Genomic DNA, 20,544 nt, shown 5'->3' with positions numbered 1-20,544 from the left:
AATGCATGGACGACGCGCAAGCGTGGTACGAGAAACGCTGAGTGACACGAACGCGTGGACAATGCAGCCGCGTGACGTGCGCGATCTGCAGAATTACAGAAGTCGCTGGCACAGATTCTGGGCCGCATTTCAACCCAGTTTTCGGCCCAAAAACACATATTAAAGTCAGGGAACATGCAGAGACTCAAGACATCACTTCAGATCTCCAGTTATTCACTTTTCATAATTTAGATGTAGTTTTTAGAGAGAGAGGCTCTCTCCTCTCTCTTAGGTTCTAGGATTAGGATTCCTCTTAAAGGATTTAGGATTTCAACTCTTCATCAGGTTCAATATTCCTTTTACTTTATATTTCTCTTTTACTTCAGATACTTTAATGCTTGTATTACTTATGTTGTCTATTTGGCCTATAAACCATTCATGTTAGGATTTTCTTTATTTGATATAAATTAAGGTATTTCAGACTCATGATTGCTTTTCCTTATTTTTAATTTAGATTATTTACTATTGGCTTTGGTTGATTATTTGGTAACTCTTGAGTTATCAAACTCATCGTGATTGATAATTATTATTCTTGCTGATTAATTTAGATTTCTATAACTCTAGTCTTTCCTTAAGAAGTCAACTAGGACTTTAGGTATTAAATTAATTTGTCCACTTAACTGACCTTCATAGTTAGAGGTTGATTTAGTGGTAGAGAATTATAATTCTCATCACCATTGATAAGGATAACTAGGATAGGACTTCCGGTTTTCATACTTTGCCAAGAGATTTCTTCGTTATTAATTTATTAATTTCTACAATCCATCTCTTTTGTTCAAAACCTTTTCAAAACCCAAAACACTGTTTTCCATAACTAATAATAAGAGCACCTCCCTGCAATTTCTTGAGAAGACGACTCGAGGTTTGAATACTTCGGTTTATAAATTTTATTGGGTTTGTTACTTGTGACAACCAAACGTTTGTAAGAAAGGTTGATTGCTTGGTTTATAAACTATACTTGCAACGAGAATTTATTATAACTTCTAAACCATCAATCTTCAGTTCTTCAAAATGCCGCCGTTGCCGGGGAATTGCAAACGTGTGCCTTATTATTGGTTATTGTAACTATTTTTCTTTTACTTGTTTATTTGTTTTTGTTTTCCCTTCCTATTTCTGATAGCTATTATGAATTCTCACCCCTCTTGTTTTGAGTTTGGTACTAATTTTGTTGAAAGGAATGGAAGCTATAACAGGAATATGCATCACGGTCTAAGTAATCAAAGATGGATGGAACCAAGAGGATCTGATCAACCCTTTAGGCAACAGCACCTTCCAGGATACCATGGACAGAGACCACTCCACAATGCATACCAAGCTGATAGATATGGTGAACCCCCTTGAAGCTACCAACAAGCCCCACCCTATGCTCAGAGACCATCCTCTCAACATAACTTCGAACCACCACACTCACAAGCTTCTTTTCACCATTCGCCACCATATGATCCTTATCCGCCCCAACGCCAATCCAATTACTCCCAAGAACCACCACTTCCCTATGCACCATGTCCATATTCATCAAGCCAAGAATCACAGGTTCGCTTCAAAGAATCAGTAGACCAATTTCATACAACCTTTCATAAACGGAGCAAGCAATAAATCAATTATCTTCCAGACGTTCGGACACTCAACAGACCCCCATTGCTTCATATGGAGAATCTAATGAAGAACGTAGCATGAAGGAGACACTAGAAACTCCAGTGGACAGTATAGAGCATAACTTCGTACTAGAACAAGTAGAGGAAGCTGTCATTATAGAAGAAGAAGAGTTGGTTGAAGATTTAGAAGATGTCGAACCTCCGCAGAAATCCAGAGTTGTGGAGAATTCCGTCGAAGATGTTACAATTGATGCTAAGGGAGATAGTGCACAGCCTCCAATGCAGATATCTTATGAAGAACTGTATGGAATAACCCAAGACGCAAGTCTCCTTGATGATGATAATCACAAGTTAAGTTCTCTTAGTGATGAACTTGCATCCGCAAGTGAATTCTTTGAGACAGAAGAATCTTCCCCAAGTGAATACGAAGATGATGCAGAGGTTGACTTTTCCCAACCTCCCGATTATGACTCGAGTGATGAGGAAGATATCGAAGACTTTGATCAAGACATGGTTGAAACGGAAGAAGTTTGCAAAGAAGTGGAGGAATTCACAGAAGACCACAAGGGAGTAAAGCTTGCAGAACCACCGGAAACACCTGTCCCAAGGCCATTACCACCCAACACAAACTTCAAGTGGGTAAAATCCTTGACTTTTATCTTCAATTTTCCACTTGAATATGGTTTACTTGAAACAGATGGCCAGCTTAGAGCTCTTTGCGGCTTTAAGAGCAAAAGGGAAATGACTCGCACTCAGCGCTGGTATGCGAGATTCAATGAGGTTTCACATTTCAATTTGAGGTGCAAGGATTGGTGTCAAGCTCAATTGAAAGGATCTCGAAAGCTGTTTGGTTACTGCAGTGAGAATTCATATTACTTATCACCCGGCTGGAAAAATGTAGATCAAGATAAACATGGGTGTAAAAGTAAAATTTGGGATCTTGGAATCTGTTCTGACATTCAACACCCTGGGAGCCTAGAAACCTGTTTGAAACTGCTCAAAGGCTTTACGTGCCTTGTTTGGGACCTCGGAGGATATTGGCATTCCAAACACTGGTGGAGATTTCTGGACGAATTCAAGCACAAGCCACCATAGCAGGAAGCTCGTCAAATGTCCAACTTAAGGACTTTAACTAAAAGTGCTATGTGGGAGACAACCCACCATGGTATGATCGTTCCCTTTCCATTTTGCTTTGTTTTGAATTCTGTTAGAACCTGAAATTTCTGCATAACATTCATTGCATTTTGCATTCTACATACTGCATAAAAAAACTTTTTGCACGCGATGCGACAGCGTCGTTGACGCGTCTGTGTCACAAGTGCATTCGGAAGAAAAGAAAATTGAACAGAGAGTCACGCGAAAGCGCGGCTGGAGGCGTCCCTTTGGCACAAATTGGTCCACACGACCGCGTCGATGACGCGTCCGCGTCATGTGGGAAAATGCCTCCCACGCGTCTGCGTTACCCACGCGAACGCGTGCCCTAAAAATCGACGCAAAAAGGGTGTATGGCCGAAAGTTGAGCTAGAATTGGGCTGGACTCGTGCTAGAAGCACAAGCCGTGCCACGCGTCCATGCCATTTTCAAATTTAGGCCACCCACGCGATCGCGTCCACCACGCGATCGCGTCACCCAAAGATTTGGCAATATGAATTTCAAACAGAGAGTTGGGCAACCGCGAGGCTGCCCTCGCGCTAATGGCACAAATCGATCTACGCGACCGCGTGGATGACGCGTCTATGTCATTTCATAGAAGCACTATCCGCGCGAATGCGTGCCCCACGCGCTCGCGTCGCCTGCGCCGCACAGCTTATCCAACACAGCCAAATATCTTATCTTTTCTTCCCCAAATCTAAATTTTTTCTTTCCCTTCTTATTCTTTTTCTTTCTTTTTCTTTTTATTGGTGTTGAAAATTTATTTAGGTCTTTCACTATTACTTGTGGATTATTATGGAGTTGTTTGACAATTCATATTATTTGTTTTCGGAATGCTTGCATGTTCCAAATTCATTCTTTTCTTATCATATTAAACATGCATACTAAGTGTTTGTGAAAAAGCTCATATGGCATTGTGCATTCTTCATTATTCTATCCTTCTACTCTAATGCCTGTTTTTCACAAAACCCTTTCCAATATTTAATTAATTAAATGTGATTGTCAATACAAACATTATTGTTAGTTTCTCACGACTAATAATACATTATGGCTTTTAATGCTTGATTTATGCTACTCATGCCTTTGCTAGCATGCCAATAAATATTTTGCATCTAATTACCTCAATTTATCATGCCCAGTTTCCATTGATGTCCTAATTTCATGGAGTCGCGATCACATGTTAACGACATTCTTCATTACTTTGGCATGATTATCACTCGTACTGCCCTCTTCTTTGCTCTATCCCTTTGACTTCATGTCCCTTTCTCTTCTCGCTTTTCAGGATGGCCACCAGGAAGGGTACAGAAAAAGCCTCTACAACGAGCACCAGCTGAGGAACCATGATGAGCAGATAATTTATACACTTTTTCGCATTATTTTTAGGTAATTTTTAGTAAGATCTAGCTACTTTTAGGGATGTTTTCTTTAGTTTTTATGCTGAATTCACATTTCTGGACTTTACTATGAGTTTGTGTGTTTTTTTGTGGTTTCAAGTAATTTCTGGCTGAAATTGAGGGACTTGAGCAAAACTTTGATAAAAGGCTGACAAAGGACTACTGATGCTGTTGGATTCTGACCTTCCTGCACTCGAAATGGATTTTTTGGAGCTACAGAACTCCAAATGGCGCGCTCTCAACGGCGTTGGAAAGTAGACATCCAGAGATTTCCAGCAATATATAACAGTCCATACTTTATTCGGGATTAGACGACGCAAATGGGCGCTCAACGCCAGTTCTACGCTACATTCTGGAGTCAAACGCCAGAAACATGTCACGAACCAGAGTTGAACGCCAAAAACACGTTACAACTTGGCGTTCAACTCCAATAGAAGCCCTAGCTTGTGTAAAGTTCAAGCTCAGCCCAAGCACACACCAAGTGGGCCCTGGAAGTGGATTTCTGCATCAATTACTTACTTCTGTAAACCCTAGTAGCTAGTCTAGTATAAATAGGACTTTTTACTATTATATTTTGATCTGGATTGTATTTTTGATCCTGTGATCACGTTTTGGGGGCTGGCCATTTGGCCATGCCTGAACCTTCATCACTTATGTATTTTCAACGGTGGAATTTCTACACACCATAGATTAAGGGTGTGGAGCTCTGCTGTACCTCAAGTTTTAATGCAAGTACTTCTATTTTTTATTCAATTCGACTTATTCTTGTTCTAAGATATTCGTTGCACTTCAACTTGATGAATGTGATAATCCGTGACACTCATCATCATTCTCACCAATGAACGCGTGACTGACAACCACTTCCGTTCTACCTTAGACCGGGCGCATATCTCTTAGATTCCTTAATCAGAATTTTCGTGGTATAAGCTAGAATTGATGGCGGCATTCATGGGAATCCGGAAAGTCTAACCTTGTCTGTGGTGTTCCGAATAGGATTCCGGGATTGAATGACTGTGACGAGCTTCAAACTCGCGATTGCTGGGCGTGATGACAAACGCAAAAGAATCAAGGGATTCTATTCCAACATGATCAAGAACCAACAGATGATTAGCCGTGCTGTGACAGAGCATTTGGACCATTTTCACTGAGAGGATGGGATGTAGCCATTGACAACGGTGATGCCCTACATACAGCTTGCCACGGAAAGGAGTAAGAAGGATTGAAGGAAGGCAGTAGGAAAGCAGCCGTCCTAGAGCCATACAGCATCTTCAGACGCTTATCTGAAATTCCCACCAATGAATCTACATAAGTATCTCTATGCTATTTTATTTTATTTTCATCCACTATAATCTCTTAATACATTTGAATCAGCCTAACTGAGATCTACAAGATGACCATAGCTTGCTTCATACCAACAATCTCCGTGGAATCGACCCTTCCTCATGTAAGGTATTACTTGGACGACCCAGTGCACTTGGTGGTTAGTTGTGCGGAGTTGTGACAAAGTTTGATTCACGTTTGAGAGCGCTACCAAGTTTTTGGCGCCATTGTTGATGATCACAATTTCGTGCACCAAACCACAACCCCCGCCCACCTGTACAGCTTTGCATGCACTGAGGACGGTGCACTCTTTAAGTGTGGGGAGGTCGATACCGATCTCCGTGGGTTAGTACCTGTCTCAACACCAACGTTTAAATTAGTTGTTGCATTTGCATGTTTGTTGATTTTGTGCATATATTACCATTACTTGGTTGAAGTAATATTTTCTTTTTCAAGAAACTTTTTATAGTATTTCACTAATTTAAATTAAAAACTTTTTGAAAAACTTGTTTGAAGAAATATTATTTTGGAACATGATTTAGAGCTCGAACACACAAAACCAGTAAGATTTTGAGCCTACTTGATTGGTTGCATTTTACCAACCAATATTTTATTTTTGGTGTGTGTTTTTCTCTCTAAAATTGTGATCTTTGTCTTGCTTAATTCTATATTTTCATTATTTGATGTATGCATGCACTTATATGATTGAGGCCTTGTTTCACTGAGCTTACATACCCATATGGCCTTACCTTTCATTATCCTTTGCAAACCAATGTTGAGTCATTTTATCCCTTTGTTCTTTACTTTAGCACATCATTAACTCTAAGCAAAAAATAATAATGTCCTTAATTTGAATCCTTGATTAGCTTAGACTAGTGAGAGTGCTCATGAATTAAGTGTGGGAAAAGTGGGTTTGGAAACGTTTGGTTTGAGAATTGAGTATGTTAGACTTTGTGTGAAAATGTGAAAAATGTTAAGAACATGTTTATGCATTCACTACCTTAATCATATGCATTGAAAAAAATTATTAAGAAAAGAAAAAAAAAGAAGAGCAGAAAAATAAAAAGGGGACAAAATGCCCTAAAGTAAATGGCAATAGCAATGCATATGTACTGTACTCAAAACTTGGAATGCATAAATATGTAGTAAGCGTAGTTAATGGGTAGTTATTGATTTTATATTACATGGATTGTCCTAAGTTAGGTGGAAAGTTTATGTTAATTAAGGATTCAGATTTTAGTCCACTTGACTAAATACAATCCTACCTTGACCCTAACCCCATTACAACCCTTAAAAGACCTCTTGATTTGTGTATTGGTGCATTAATTTTTTTTTTTTTTGATTGTTAGATGAAGAGCAAGCTATAGAAAGCAAGAATGGTAGAGAATTGAGAGAATTGACCCTAGACACTTGAGAGTTAGAATGATATACACTACCATTAAGGGTTCAGTGCTTAATTCTGTGTTCCCTGCTTTCATGAGCTATCTTCTTCTTGCAAGTTATTTGTATTGTATTTTGTGATTTGAATTAGTGAAATCCAGTTCATATCTGTTCTTGAAAGATTTATTAGCTTTTTCACCAAGTAGGTAGAATCATTTTAGCATGTAGTTGCATTCACATTCATAGGTTGCATTGCATGAGTCCTGCTTTTCCCTACTCATTTATTTTGTCTCCTTGAGCTTAGCATGAGGGCATGCTAATGTTTAAGTGTGGGGAGGTTGATAAACCACTATTTTATGGTTTATATTGTGTTTAATTGAGTGGTTTTATCAAGTCTTCACCCACTTATTCATATGATTTGCATGTATTTATAATTCCTTCCTAAAAATATTCTATGACTGAAAACTTGCTTCCTAAAGACCTTTTATTGTATATTTTAATTCTTCTTTATACCATTCGATGTCGTGATCCATGTGTTAAGTGTTTTAGGCTTCATAGGGCAGGAATGGCTTAGAGAATGAAGAGGAAGCGTGCAAAAATGGAAGGAAGACAAGGAATTGAGGAGATGACCAGCGAGAAGTCACGCGGTCGCATGGCTCACATGACCGCATAAAATGGAAGAAATCAAAGTGACGCGTTCGCGTGCCTGACGCAACCGCACGGATTGGAAGCTGCACAAACGACGCAAATGCGTGGACGACGCACATGCGTGGTATGAGAAACGCTTAGTGACACGAACGCGTGGACGACGCGGCCGCGTGACGTTCGCGATCTGCAGAATTACAAAAGTCACTGGCACAGATTCTGGGCCGCATTTCAACCCAGTTTTCGGCCTAGAAACACGGATTAAAGTAAGGAAACATGCAGAGACTCAAGACATTACTTCAGATCTCCAGTTATTCACTTTTCATAATTTAGATGTAGTTTTTAGAGAGAGAGGCTCTCTCCTCTCTCTTAGGTTCTAGGATTAGGATTCCTCTTAAAGGATTTAGGATTTCAACTCTTCATCAGGTTCAATATTCCTTTTACTTTATATTTCTCTTTTACTTCAGATACTTTAATGCTTGTATTACTTATGTTGCCTATTTGGCCTATAAACCATTCAGGTTAGGATTTTCTTTATTTGATATAAATTAAGGTATTTCAGACTCATGATTGCTTTTCCTTATTTTTAATTTAGATTATTTACTATTGGCTTTGGTTGATTAATTGGTAACTCTTGAGTTATCAAACTCATCGTGATTGATAATTATTATTCTTGCTGATTAATTTAGATTCCTATAACTATAGTCTTTCCTTAAGGAGTCGACTAGGACTTTAGGTATTAAATTAATTTGTCCACTTAACTAACCTTCATAGTTAGATGTTGATTTAGTGGTAGAGAATTATAATTCTCATCACCATTTATAAGGATAACTAGGATAGGACTTCCAGTTTTCATACTTTGCCAAGAGATTTCTTCGTTATTAATTTATTAATTTCTACAATCCATCTCTCTTGTTCAATACCTTTTCAAAACCCAAAACACTGTTTTCCATAACCAATAATAAGAACACCTCCCTGCAATTCCTTGAGAAGACGACCCAAGATTTGAATACTTCGGTTTATAAATTTTATTGGGTTTGTTACTTGTGACAACCAAACGTTTGTAAGAAAGGTTGATTGCTTGGTTTAGAAACTATACTTGCAACGAGAATTTATTATAACTTCTAAACCATCAATCTTCAATTCTTCAGAGTGCTATTTCTGTAGGCCGAAGTTCACCTACAGAAAGTTGCTATGTTGTGTTTAGATTATTCCTGTAAGCCGAAGTTCACTTGCAGAGGCACCATTTCTGTAGGCCAAAGTTCACCTACAGAGATGAAGCCATATCTGGGACTTGTTCCTAGGTAATGTCGGGCTGTAAGGTGTAAACCGACACGTGAGCTCATGGCCTGCATAGGACAGGCATGCATCATACTTGGTTGTGCATTTCCTCTGTTATGATTGTTGTATGAATGAATGCTTTTCCTGTTTGTATTTTATTCTCTGTGTTTGTATTTTATTTCCTTGTATTCTTCTGTTTGTGTTCTGTTTACTGTTTTTTCTATTTCTTCAGTTTATCTATACCTTCTGTTAATTGTTTCTTCGTATTCTGCTGAGCAACACAAAGTTAATGAACTTAACTAATAACCCCGGTCCTACTAAGAACTCCCCAGTTCTTACCCCTTCTCTCTCCCTTCCCCCTTCCGATGAAAGCAAGAGTACTATTCCGTAGTTCGCTGATGATCGTTCGTAAAGAGGATTCCGCTCTAGGTAGTTTTCTGAGTCTAGAGCGAGATTCATTTTCTGTTTATACGTTTATACCGTGAGACCAGCCGACATCTACACCCCGTTTATCTATGAACTTTAGCGTAAGTCCTTCGTACGATGTTGCTGTTTTGTGACCTCTAAATGAAGTACAAGAGAGATGCTCTTTGACGACATATGATCATGCAGAGGAGTAGTAGACAATCTTCCGCCTTTTGATGACGTTCCACCTGACTCGTGTTTTGAAGACCTAGCACGTACCTTTCCTCGCTTTTGTAGTTTAGAGGGACTAGGTGTGTATAGAGTCTAGGCTAGCCTGGGTGCCAGCTTAGGGACTTTTTGAATAGGTTAGGGCTTGGGACGCTGTATGTATATATGTGTATATAGTTATTATCTAGCTATCTAGGGGTGTTCTAACTAAAAGTCTATACTCTAAAAAAAAGTTAGATCACTGAATGTTGTTAACTACTTGAGATGTATTTATGTGTGGCTGTTTATAACGGTTTCATCTATTATTATCTGTGAATTGATTATGAATGATTCTGTTTATTAATGCAAATGTTTTCAAAAAAAAAATACCTCGCAAAGTAACTACGCTTTTAACAACGAATCATGCTCATATAATAAATAATAGATAATAATTAGGAAGAAAAGTTGGTAGCGCTCAGTTTCTAGTATGATCATGACGTACTAGAAATTGGGTCGTTACACTAAGGGCCGTTTGAAAAGTTTCAAAAGTAACTTTTTTGAGATTTTGACTTATGAAAAATAGTAGTATTAATGTCTGGTACAATTTTCAAAACCAAATTGCAGCTTTCTAAGAAGCTATTTAGGAGTTTATAGAGAAGTTTAAAAAAATTACTTCTCTCATAAATATTATTATTTTTTATCACATTTCTATAAAATAAGCACTTTTAAAATTAAAAATTTAAAGACAAAATAATTTATTTATAAGCTATTTTTAATATAATCATTTATTATTTAAATTATTTTGTCAAAAAAACTTAATTAAGTTGAATAAAACAAATTGAGTGTTTTTTTTTGTTTCTCTAGTATTTTCGTTTTCAATTAAATTATTTATTGCAAGTTAAGAAAAAGAAAAAAAATATCTCTTTAATCACAACAAATTTTCCGCAGTTAAACTGAAGATACTTCACGGGGTTAGCAGAGGGAGATCTCAATGCCATATACGATGATGGAAGCTTTCTCACTCTCCACCTCACACTTCGCTCCTCCTCCCTTCTCCTCCTCCACCCTTCTCGCCGGCAACTACCACCCTTCCTCCGCTATATCCTTCTCCGTCAAACCCCCGCCGGACTCGAACAATTCTGCTACTTCAACCTCCGGCAACTTCCGCCGCCCCTCCAAACCCCTTAAAACATCCAAACCTTCCTCAAACCATAAACCCCCATCAAATTCAAACCCTCTCAAGAATAAGAACCCCTTCAGTACCCCCTCCCGTTCCCTTACAGACAAGCTCTGGCTAACAAGCAAACTCTCTCCTCCTCCACCTCCTCCTCCGCCCCCTCCTCCGCCGCCCGATGAAGAAGAACAAGTCGAGGACTCGGAAATGGAGGAGGATTGCAGAGAAAGTCATGACTCGCCTGCCACGGCGGGGACTCCGTTTCGGGAGCCGGGGAAAATTTTCATCGGGAACTTGCCCGGTTGGGTCAAGAAACAAGAAATTGCGGAGTTTTTTCGGCAATTCGGGGCGATAAAGAGCGTGATATTGATCAAGGGTCACAACGACACGGAGCGGAATGCGGGATTTGCGTTTGTGAATTATGAGGGCGTGGTAGAGAAGGCTGAGAATTCGGCGATGAAAGCAGTGGAATTCGACGGTGTGGAGTTCCACGGGAGGGTCTTGACGGTTAAATTGGATGATGGGAGGAGGATGAGGGACAAGACTCGAGAGAGGGCGAGATGGTTGGAAGGGAGTGATGATAAGGATTATCGGTCCGAGTGGCACGAAGACAGGGACGGCTCGAGGAAGGAGTTCAGGAAGGTTCTGGAGACCGAGCCGGAGAATTGGCAGGCGGTTGTTCGGGCTTTCGAGAGAATCAAGAAGGTAGAACATTTTGTTATGCATAGTGCTGTCCATTTGCTTCTGTTTGATCGAAATGGATAATTTCATGTCGAATCTCCTAAAGTTTGTCATTGATTAGTTACTCCTGCAGTCTTGGAGGTATAGATTAGGTCTCAAATTCTTCACATGACCATTTCCTCTCTGATTAATCCTTCTTTTACTTTTCTGTTGATAGTTGAGTTGAATTGCTACCAGCGCAATTGAGTCTCTCTTTTTTTTTTTTTTTTTTCTTTGGGTAGGAAGAGTTACTTGCTGTTTGTATGATGAAAAGTGTTAATTCGCAATGTGTTTGGGGTTTGAAAAGTTCATGGGAAATTTGGCTGGAGTGCAATTTGCACACACTCAGTGGCAGATTTTCTAACAAACAAGTTATATAGGATAGGCTTAGACGTTTGGGATCTATTTGGTGTGAAGCTCATGATTTTTTTAGAGGATGTTCCTTGTCAAACATGTTAAGAGATTGGATACTGATGCTTTATAGTTAATAGCTCTTCTTTTGACTGATTTTTGATCTTATACTCCTTCAGTTATATTCTTCTTTATAAAAGAGAAGAAGACATAAAAATAAAGCAAGAAGGCATTGGAAACTATGCCAAACTAGACATAATGATGGGGATATACAGGATCTTGGTAGTTTGAATTCGAGAAATATTTTCTCTTTACACATTTATCCAGTCCAAATTTTTTAGTGTCTGATATTCCATTCCACATATTAATTGAGATCTAAGCAACAGAGAGTCCTTGGAATTGATTGTCTTTTTGGGTCTTTTTATCGTCTAGCCCATTTGTCTCTTGGATAAAATTAGGTGTTTGGCCTCCTTTGGTGTAAAGGTTATGCTTCTTTTAAGAATGTTTTTCTCTCAAATATGTTAAGGGAGTAGAAGCCTTGCTTTATTGATTTTTCCCCTCTTTTGTTAATTCTTGTTCTTGTAAAGAGAACTTTTTGTTCTAATCATTCCATTCACTATCTTAGTCCAGTTCTTCTAATATGAATAAATTTGTAAGAGAATAAGATATGTTTTGAATCAAAGTTGGTATTCTCTTCCCCCCCCCCCCCCCCCCCTTCTTCTTTTCTTTTTTCTCTGTTCCCCCTATGCAGATATGATGCTGTTTTACAACGTGATTATACTCTCTTCGGTATTCAAAGTTGGTATTCTGGTATTGGATTTATATTAATCTGCATTCGACTTCTATTCTTTGTTCATTGTTATTTATAAAAGACTCATTTTCTGCCTTGAATTAAAAGTAGGAGATTTTAACTTCTTATAACAGGTGAAGTTTCCTTTTATCTATATTTGGTGCACTGCTGTTCATTCCTCTGTTTTAGTAATGTATGTATTTTCTTATTCTCCCTTAAATATGACTAATGATGATGCATGTAGTTTATCTCAGCATCGAATGCTGAAAATGTTGTTGGTCAAGCAAGGGCTTTTATAAGTAAAAGACTTCTATGTGTTAAATTTCTTGGTTTGGATATTTTATTAGCATTATCTGATGATATATTTGAATAAATTAGACTTTCTCACCCTCTCCCCATTCTATATTTTCTATTTGCTAATACCATCTCTAGGAAATAAAAAAAAATCAAGATAGTATTATGTTGTTTGTCATATATATAGATAGTTGCAATTAAAAATATTTAATGTGTACCTACGAGTATCATTTTTATCTGTTACATATCTTTTTTACGTGAAGAGCAATTGTTCTTGGTTTCATTTTATTGCCCTTAATTATTTCAGCCAGCTAGAAAAGAATATGGCTTGATGGTTAAATTTTATGCGAGGCGAGGGGACATGCATCATGCACGTCAAATATTTGAGAGTATGCGAGCCAGAGGAATTGAACCATCTTCTCATGTATATAGTAGGTAAATTCTTTTATATAAGATCTTGTGTACTAGGGCTCTTGTAATTTTATTCATCTACTTCTATTTTTGTTTTTGAACTTTAAGTTGATGCAAAATTTTGTTTATTGACGTGTTATCTGTTTAGGAATGAACATGCTGATTCTAGGAAGAGTTAAACGTTTCAGAAATATTACCAGTTTTACTGTCGAGAGTCTGTTATATTAGCTGCAAAGCTTTTCAAATCTGCTGGGATCCCCCTTCCCTCCCCCCCCCCCCCCCCCCTTTTTCTTCTTTTCTTTTTTCTCTGTTCCCCCTTTGCAGATATGATGCTGTTTTACAACGTGATTATACTCTCTTCGGTATTCACCATATGGGTCCCTTTAGGGCATTTAGTTGTTATTCGTGCAAGATTTTTTCTTTTCTCATCCCACTTTTTTTGTGTGTTATATATTCATTTCGATGTTTTGTCAATTTGTTTAGTTTTAGGTGGATATCTTTGCCCTTGCGAAATCCTTGTTTCCTTTAAATAAAATTCCTTCTATGTTACAAATGAAAATTCACTCTGATTATTTTCCTTCTGACTTACAATGTGTTAAATCTTTGCAGTCTTATTCATGCATATGCAGTTGGAAGAGACATGGAAGAGGCTTTACTTTGTGTAAGAAAGATGAAGGAAGAGGGCATTGAAATGAGCTTAGTGACATACAGTATAATTGTGGGGGGATTTGCTAAAGTAGGCAATGCTGAGTAAGTAAACCAGATAATGCTTCCTTGTTACTCTATCTTTTATAAAAAAGTAACTCCTTTGTTGATGGTTATTATTTATTTATTTGCCTAAGGCCAGCTTTCTGAAAATTTATGTTTTCGGGTGAAATAACATGTTTTCTTTTCCCCTCTAACACTCACCTTGTCCCTTACTCACAAATCTTTTATCTTGATGCATGGACACCTCACATGCCAAGGTTGTATTGTTTTGAAGTCTAATTTAATAAGTTGGTCTGGCAAGTGTAGCTAAAATTAAGGTCACACTTTATTACTATTTGGCCAATACTTTTTAATTTGAAAACATAAATGAAAATTGAAAAGTGAGATCAAATTAATAAGTTTTGCCCTAGTAAAAAAAGTGTGACATTAATTTTAGCTACACTTTTTAAGTGTTGCCAAAGTTTCATAGCCACATTAGAATTTACCAATGCTACATCACGTATTAACATAATTTTTTAATGTCAAATATAATATGAAGTGAAAGTAGTTGTTTTTCTGTTGAAGCAAGTCGTAGTTCACTAGCTATATGGACAAAAACACCCATTTTCCATCAGTTATTGGAGCCGGTATTTCCACTTGCCAACCTTACGTAGTATATTGCATTGGATGGTTTTGGTATGTTTCTACATTTATATAACTGGTTTAACTTAGGTGAGCTTGATTATTTGTTCTTTATGATTCATATTTAAATAGCTTTTCTGTTTTTTTGGCTTTTTTTTTTGTCTCTTTCTTTAAGGTAGTGGTATAGTTTAGTTTCATTTGGGTCTGGGAAAATTTTACAGGCTTTTCTTACCTGAGTGAATAAAGAGCAATCGATTTTGTTTTGTAGAAATAATACTATTTGATGTTGTTTTGGAAGTGCTGCAGATCACTGGTTTAAGGAGGCCAAAGAGAGGCTTTCATCTTTAAATGCCATCATTTATGGGAACATAATTTATGCACACTGGTGAGCATTTTGATTAATTTTATGGGCTGACTCTTATATGCATGGCTGTAAAACATTCTCACGTGTAGAGTGCTACATCAGCATAGAGATTATACATCATAAGTAGATTTCATCAATCTAACCATTGAATTACTTTATATTATCCTAATAATCATGAATAGAAAATTTTGTAAAATTTGGGCAGTAATAGGTATGTAATCTAATACTTGATATTCACTTACATTTTTGAAAGTATTGTATTTCAAAATAGTGGTATAATGAAATAGCAAATCACTTCCAAATGTTATGAATTATACATTTGATCTATATGTTGAAATGTTTTAACTCGATGGTTGGATTGACGAAATTCAAAATTTATAAAAAGTTGTTCAATGGTGTAAGTGTAATGTGACTTGTACCTGTTTTCAATGGATCCCCATATATATATAAAGTTTGCACCTCTTAAATACAAAATAAAATTTTAATTTTAATTTTAATTTTAATTTTGGCAAGATTGAAACATTTAAGTCAAGTGGTTAACTAAATCAGTATATGGTTAACCATACCAGTTATAAACTGATGAATTAATCTATTGTGCAGTTATTGCTATGTTTCTGTCTTGGTAATTATTGTTGCATAGATTTCATGTTTGAAAGCTTACTAATATACTTTATGGCTAATGATGGTCATTTTTATTTAATTTCTTCAGTCAAAGTGGCAATATGGATCGAGCTGAAGACTTGGTGAGGGAAATGGAAGAACAGGGCATTGATGCTCGCATCGACATATATCATACCATGATGGATGGGTATACAATGGTTGGCAATGAAAAAAAATGCTTGGTCGTGTTTGACAGACTAAAGGTATAGCTTATTATTGGTCATTGGTATCTTTATGATGATAGGATGTGAGACTTGGTACTTCACCTATGCTATGTGCCTTCAACATTGATACTTCTTGAAAAGACAATGTGCCACTCATGAATATCATATCCAAATGATATGATTGGTATAATTATCCTCAAGGGCATGAAGTTTCCGTAACTTTTTTTTTTCCGTTTTTTTTCTCTTTCTAGTTGAAACTCTTATTAAATTTATCTTACAACATCTCTTCCTATAATTCCTTTAGAACTATATTTGGACAATCTCATGAAATTTCCCATCCTCATATTATTTGATGTCCCATTATGATGGAAGATCTGTACACTGTTCATAACTTGATCATCCATGGATAATAATAGAACTAGGAAGAACAAATACTGAAGAGAATTTCTGGAATCAACCCCTGGAATTGCAAGCAGTACAACGGATATGGCACTTTGAGAGGCCATAACCCCAAAACCCTCCTGTTGTTGAGTATTTGAGAGACTCAACAGTATACTAAGTCTGGGACATTTCTAATTCTGAGATATCCCTATCAATATTGTAATTTTAGCTTTTTTATGCTAATTCGACAGGAAATATTGAATGAGACTGTAACTTCCTTTTTTTTCTTTTAATGAAGGAATGTGGTTTCTCTCCCTCAGTTATCACCTTTGGCTGTCTCATAAATCTTTACACCAAGGTAAGACATATTTCATGGATTACAACATAATCTTCTGTTATAAATCTTGCTTACAAATACTACTGCAAAGGTAGCTTTCTTGCAAAGGTAGCTTTCTTGCAAACAGTTTATTGGAACTTCTTATCGTGTAGGTAGTACCAATAAAAGACGGAATGTTAATTGAAGGTGTTAAATGTAACTTGTGTTGACTAGGTTTGTTGGGTTTGGTAGTAGAAAAGAGGCAAAAATTGTGGTACTGTGCAGTTTGCACCACTATTTGGACTATTCTGTTAGAGCGTGATGCACACACCTAGAGTGATAGATTTTCTGACAAGCATATTTTATAGGGTAGAATTAGATGCTTAGTATGTATTTGGTGTAAGGCTCATGATTTTTACTGGTAACTTTTCTTCTCCGACATGTTGAGAGAATGGAAAGCTATGCTCTATAGATAACCACTTTCCTTAAATACAACATCAAGCATCCCATAATACCCAAGTCCCTAACATCTTATTCCTCCTCTTGATGAAATTTCTCCTTTGTCAAAATAATAATAATAATAATAATAATAATAATAATAATAATAATAATAAAGAAAAGAAAAGAGCAAAAGACATGAAAAGAAAAATGTAAGTTGTGTGTTTCAATCTGTTATGTGAGAGATTGCATGAACAAATCATGTGATTCACAAGAGGTTCTTCCTTCAGTGTAATGGTGCCAGGCCTTATGTTTGTGCCACATGACATGCAGCTCTTTTTTCATCCTTTTGTTTTTCTTTCGTCTTTTTCTTTTTTAATATTTTTTGTTGCTGTTTAATAATAGACTTTGTGACTCCATAGTAGTGCTGTATATCTAGGCGTAACTGTGTGTACTATATAGGTTGAGTTAATTGGGCTGTTTTTGGCCAACAAATTTATATCCAAGTGATGTAGTTTGGCTTTCTGTCTCACATAAAATCCCTTCATCCTTTTTTTTTTTCTTTTTCAGATAGGAAAAGTTTCTAAAGCATTGGAGATTAGCAAAATGATGAAAATGGCTGGCATAAAACATAACATGAAGACGTACTCTATGCTGATCAATGGATTCTTGAAGTTAAAAGATTGGGCTAATGCATTTGCCGTTTTCGAAGACCTTACTAAAGATGGTTTGAAACCTGATGTTGTTTTGTATAACAACATTGTAAAAGCCTTTTGTGGGATGGGTAATATGGATCGTGCCATTACTATCATTAAGCAAATGCAAAGGGAGAGGCATAGACCAACAACCCGCACATTTTTACCCATTATACATGGCTTTGCAAGAGCCGGGGAGATGAGGAGAGCCCTGGAGATTTTCGATATGATGAGGAGGAGTGGCTGCATCCCCACTGTACACACTTATAATGCTCTTATTCTTGGCCTTGTTGAGAAGCGTCAGGTAAGATGGTTGGCAAACAATTGTTGATAAAACACAAATGACATGACTTGGTTCTTACTACTTTTCCCTAGGTTCTTTTATTTGTTGATTGTTGAGTGTCAAGAAACAAAAAATGAATAACACCTGGTGTGTGCTTTTATGTAAAATTATGATCTAAAAGCATATGTTATAGTACGATAACAAATAGCCATGTATATTTGCCATTGTACTGAAAAAAGTCTAAAAAACATCAGACAGAAAAATCCTTTTCTACTCTGACAGAGTCAGCCGATATTCGTCTGTTGACACAGCCACTTGTGCATTGACACATACTCATTTCTAACATTAATAAAAAGATGCTGGCAATTATTTTTATTTACTATCTAAGTGTCGATTAATTATTGCCTTAGTTTACTTTAGTTGAGGAACAGTTGGTGCCAGTTGAACATTTTTCGCTCTATGAACTAATTTTTCATTTTTTTTTCTTTTCACTTCATTTTTATTTTTCCTTTTCAGTCTATTACATCTCCTCTTTCTTATTTGACTGATATGCATGCATTTTAGGAGTTGGAACCATAGTATTTCATCATAGAAGAAAACTGTTCTCCATTTAGATATGTTATAATTTGTTACAGGTCTCATTTAGCATCTATATCCAACGCTTTCTGCAATTTATGTCGTGTATCTTGTAGATGGAAAAGGCTATAGGGATATTGGATGAAATGAATTTGGCAGGTGTTAACCCAAATGAGCATACCTATACAACTCTTATGCATGGTTATGCTTCACTGGGTGATACTGAAAAGGCCTTTCAGTACTTCACAAAATTGAAGAATGAGGGCTTGGAGATTGATGTATATACTTATGAGGCATTGTTGAAGGCATGTTGTAAGTCAGGCCGAATGCAGAGTGCCCTAGCAGTCACAAAAGAAATGAGTGCAAAGAAGATTCCTAGAAATACTTTTGTCTATAACATATTAATTGATGGGTATGAATAATTTTCTTCTAGCACAAGTGTTAACTTTTATCCAATGCTTGTTATATATTTTCGTAATCAAGCTATATTTTTCTCAATAAACTTTCCATTTGCTTACTATTGGACTTACCAATAATATTGTCATTTGGCGGACATGCTTTTTACGTTAGTAACCTAGTTTACTGTTTTAGATGGGCTCGGAGAGGCGATGTTTGGGAGGCAGCAGACCTGATACAACAAATGAGAGATGAAGGAGTGCAACCTGACATCCATACTTACACATCTTTTATAAATGCTTGCTGTAAAGCTGGTGATGTGCAGGTATGAGGTTTTCCGAGGATATACTTTTCGATTATTGAAAAAAAAAAAAAAGGAAAGTTGAGTGCTTTAGCAAAGAGAAAATGTTCTGAAAAGTGACGAGTGGTCTGAGGTGTGAGGCTGCTGTACATGTATCCTTCCTAGATCCCACTGCGTGAGAGTCTAAGTTGCCCCTGGCCTTCTTAATCTTTGCCTTGAGAGGTGAAAGTAAGGCATAATTGTATCATGTCTTGCATCTTTGTCACAATCTAACAGATAGGAATGAGATTAAGATTCTTGTCTAAGGACTACTTGATTAATATCGTCTAATCATATTTTTATTTTCCCTCCAGAAAGCCACACAGGTTGTTCAAGAAATGGAAACATCTGGCATAAAACCAAATCTCAAAACCTACACTACCCTAATACATGGATGGGCACGTGCCTCTTTCCCCGAAAAGGCTTTGAGATGCTTTGAAGAGATGAAGATGGCCGGATTGAAGCCAGACAAAGCAGTGTACCATTGTCTTATGACATCACTGCTATCGAGAGCCACCTTTGCTCAAGAATACATTTACAAGGGACTCTTGTCTATATGTAGAGAGATGATAGAGTCGGAGATAACCGTAGATATGGGAACTGCAGTCCACTGGTCGAGATGTTTACGAAAGATTGAGAGGACAGGAGGAGAATTAACAGAGGCCCTTGAAAAGACCTTCCCTCCAGATTGGACCTCCCATCATGTTCTTGATATCAATTGTGGAACAAAAACTGCTGAACCTGAAAGTTTTTATGATAGTCATGATGATGACAGTGGTGCTGATGACAATATATATTATGCCAATGAAGTTAATTCCGATGAGGACACTGATAATGATTATGATTGTTGAGAATTGCATGTAATACGTGTGGTTGTTTTTGGTAATGCTATTGAGAATGGAGAAATCAGTTTACAACTTCCGCTAATAGAAAATGATATAAGTTTATTAGCTTCCATAAGATTTACTGAAATTAAAATATAGTAAAAGCAGTAGTACAAGTAGCAAGAATAAGTGGTAACTAGATTTAAACCGGCACATTATTTGGAACTAAAATGAATTAATTTTTAAACATAAAAAATTATTTAATAAAAAATTTTAATAATTAATATCAAATTTAAATAAAACTATAGAGATATTATATATTTTAATATTCAAAAAATTCATCAATTAATACATATATTTAGGAAACTTAAATCCTGTAATGCAAAAATAAATGTAATGCAAATATAAATATAATATTTTAATGATTAAAAATAACATCTATTTTTTTCATGAATTATGATATCAAGTTTGGTGTTGCAAAAGCTTTATTTTTGGACTTCTACCACTCCAAAGTATGGCACTAAAGACTGGTGAAACCTCAAGGAAGAGGAAGGGAAAGGCACTTGCCTTCACTTCCCTCACCTCATTTGTCACCTATGCAATTCAGCTGGAATTGTCAT

General features: G+C 36.7%; 1 protein-coding gene across 2 annotated transcripts; it reads left to right on the top strand.

Annotated features, from left to right (window-relative positions):
* Window positions 1–10,360: 10,360 nt before the first annotated feature.
* Window positions 10,361–20,019, top strand: LOC130961108 (pentatricopeptide repeat-containing protein At5g04810, chloroplastic). Of its 2 annotated transcripts, XM_057886791.1 has the most exons (12): window positions 10,945–11,297; window positions 12,415–12,473; window positions 12,588–12,646; window positions 13,055–13,182; window positions 13,768–13,908; window positions 14,786–14,872; window positions 15,561–15,714; window positions 16,355–16,414; window positions 17,381–17,809; window positions 18,481–18,776; window positions 18,956–19,085; window positions 19,415–20,019. In XM_057886791.1, the coding sequence occupies exons 1-12, from the start codon at window positions 11,170–11,172 to the stop codon at window positions 19,949–19,951; spliced, it is 2,208 nt and encodes a 735-aa protein (XP_057742774.1). In that variant the 5' UTR covers window positions 10,945–11,169; the 3' UTR covers window positions 19,952–20,019. The 2 variants fall into 2 exon arrangements, with proteins under 2 accessions (XP_057742773.1, XP_057742774.1); XM_057886790.1 differs by lacking the exons at window positions 12,415–12,473; window positions 12,588–12,646 and having other exon boundaries at window positions 10,361–11,297.
* Window positions 20,020–20,544: the final 525 nt, after the last annotated feature.

Source organism: Arachis stenosperma, chromosome 2 (genome assembly GCF_014773155.1).
Source record: "Arachis stenosperma cultivar V10309 chromosome 2, arast.V10309.gnm1.PFL2, whole genome shotgun sequence".
NCBI classification, from domain to species: domain Eukaryota; kingdom Viridiplantae; phylum Streptophyta; class Magnoliopsida; order Fabales; family Fabaceae; genus Arachis; species Arachis stenosperma.
This window is presented reverse-complemented; position numbering and strand designations above follow the sequence as displayed.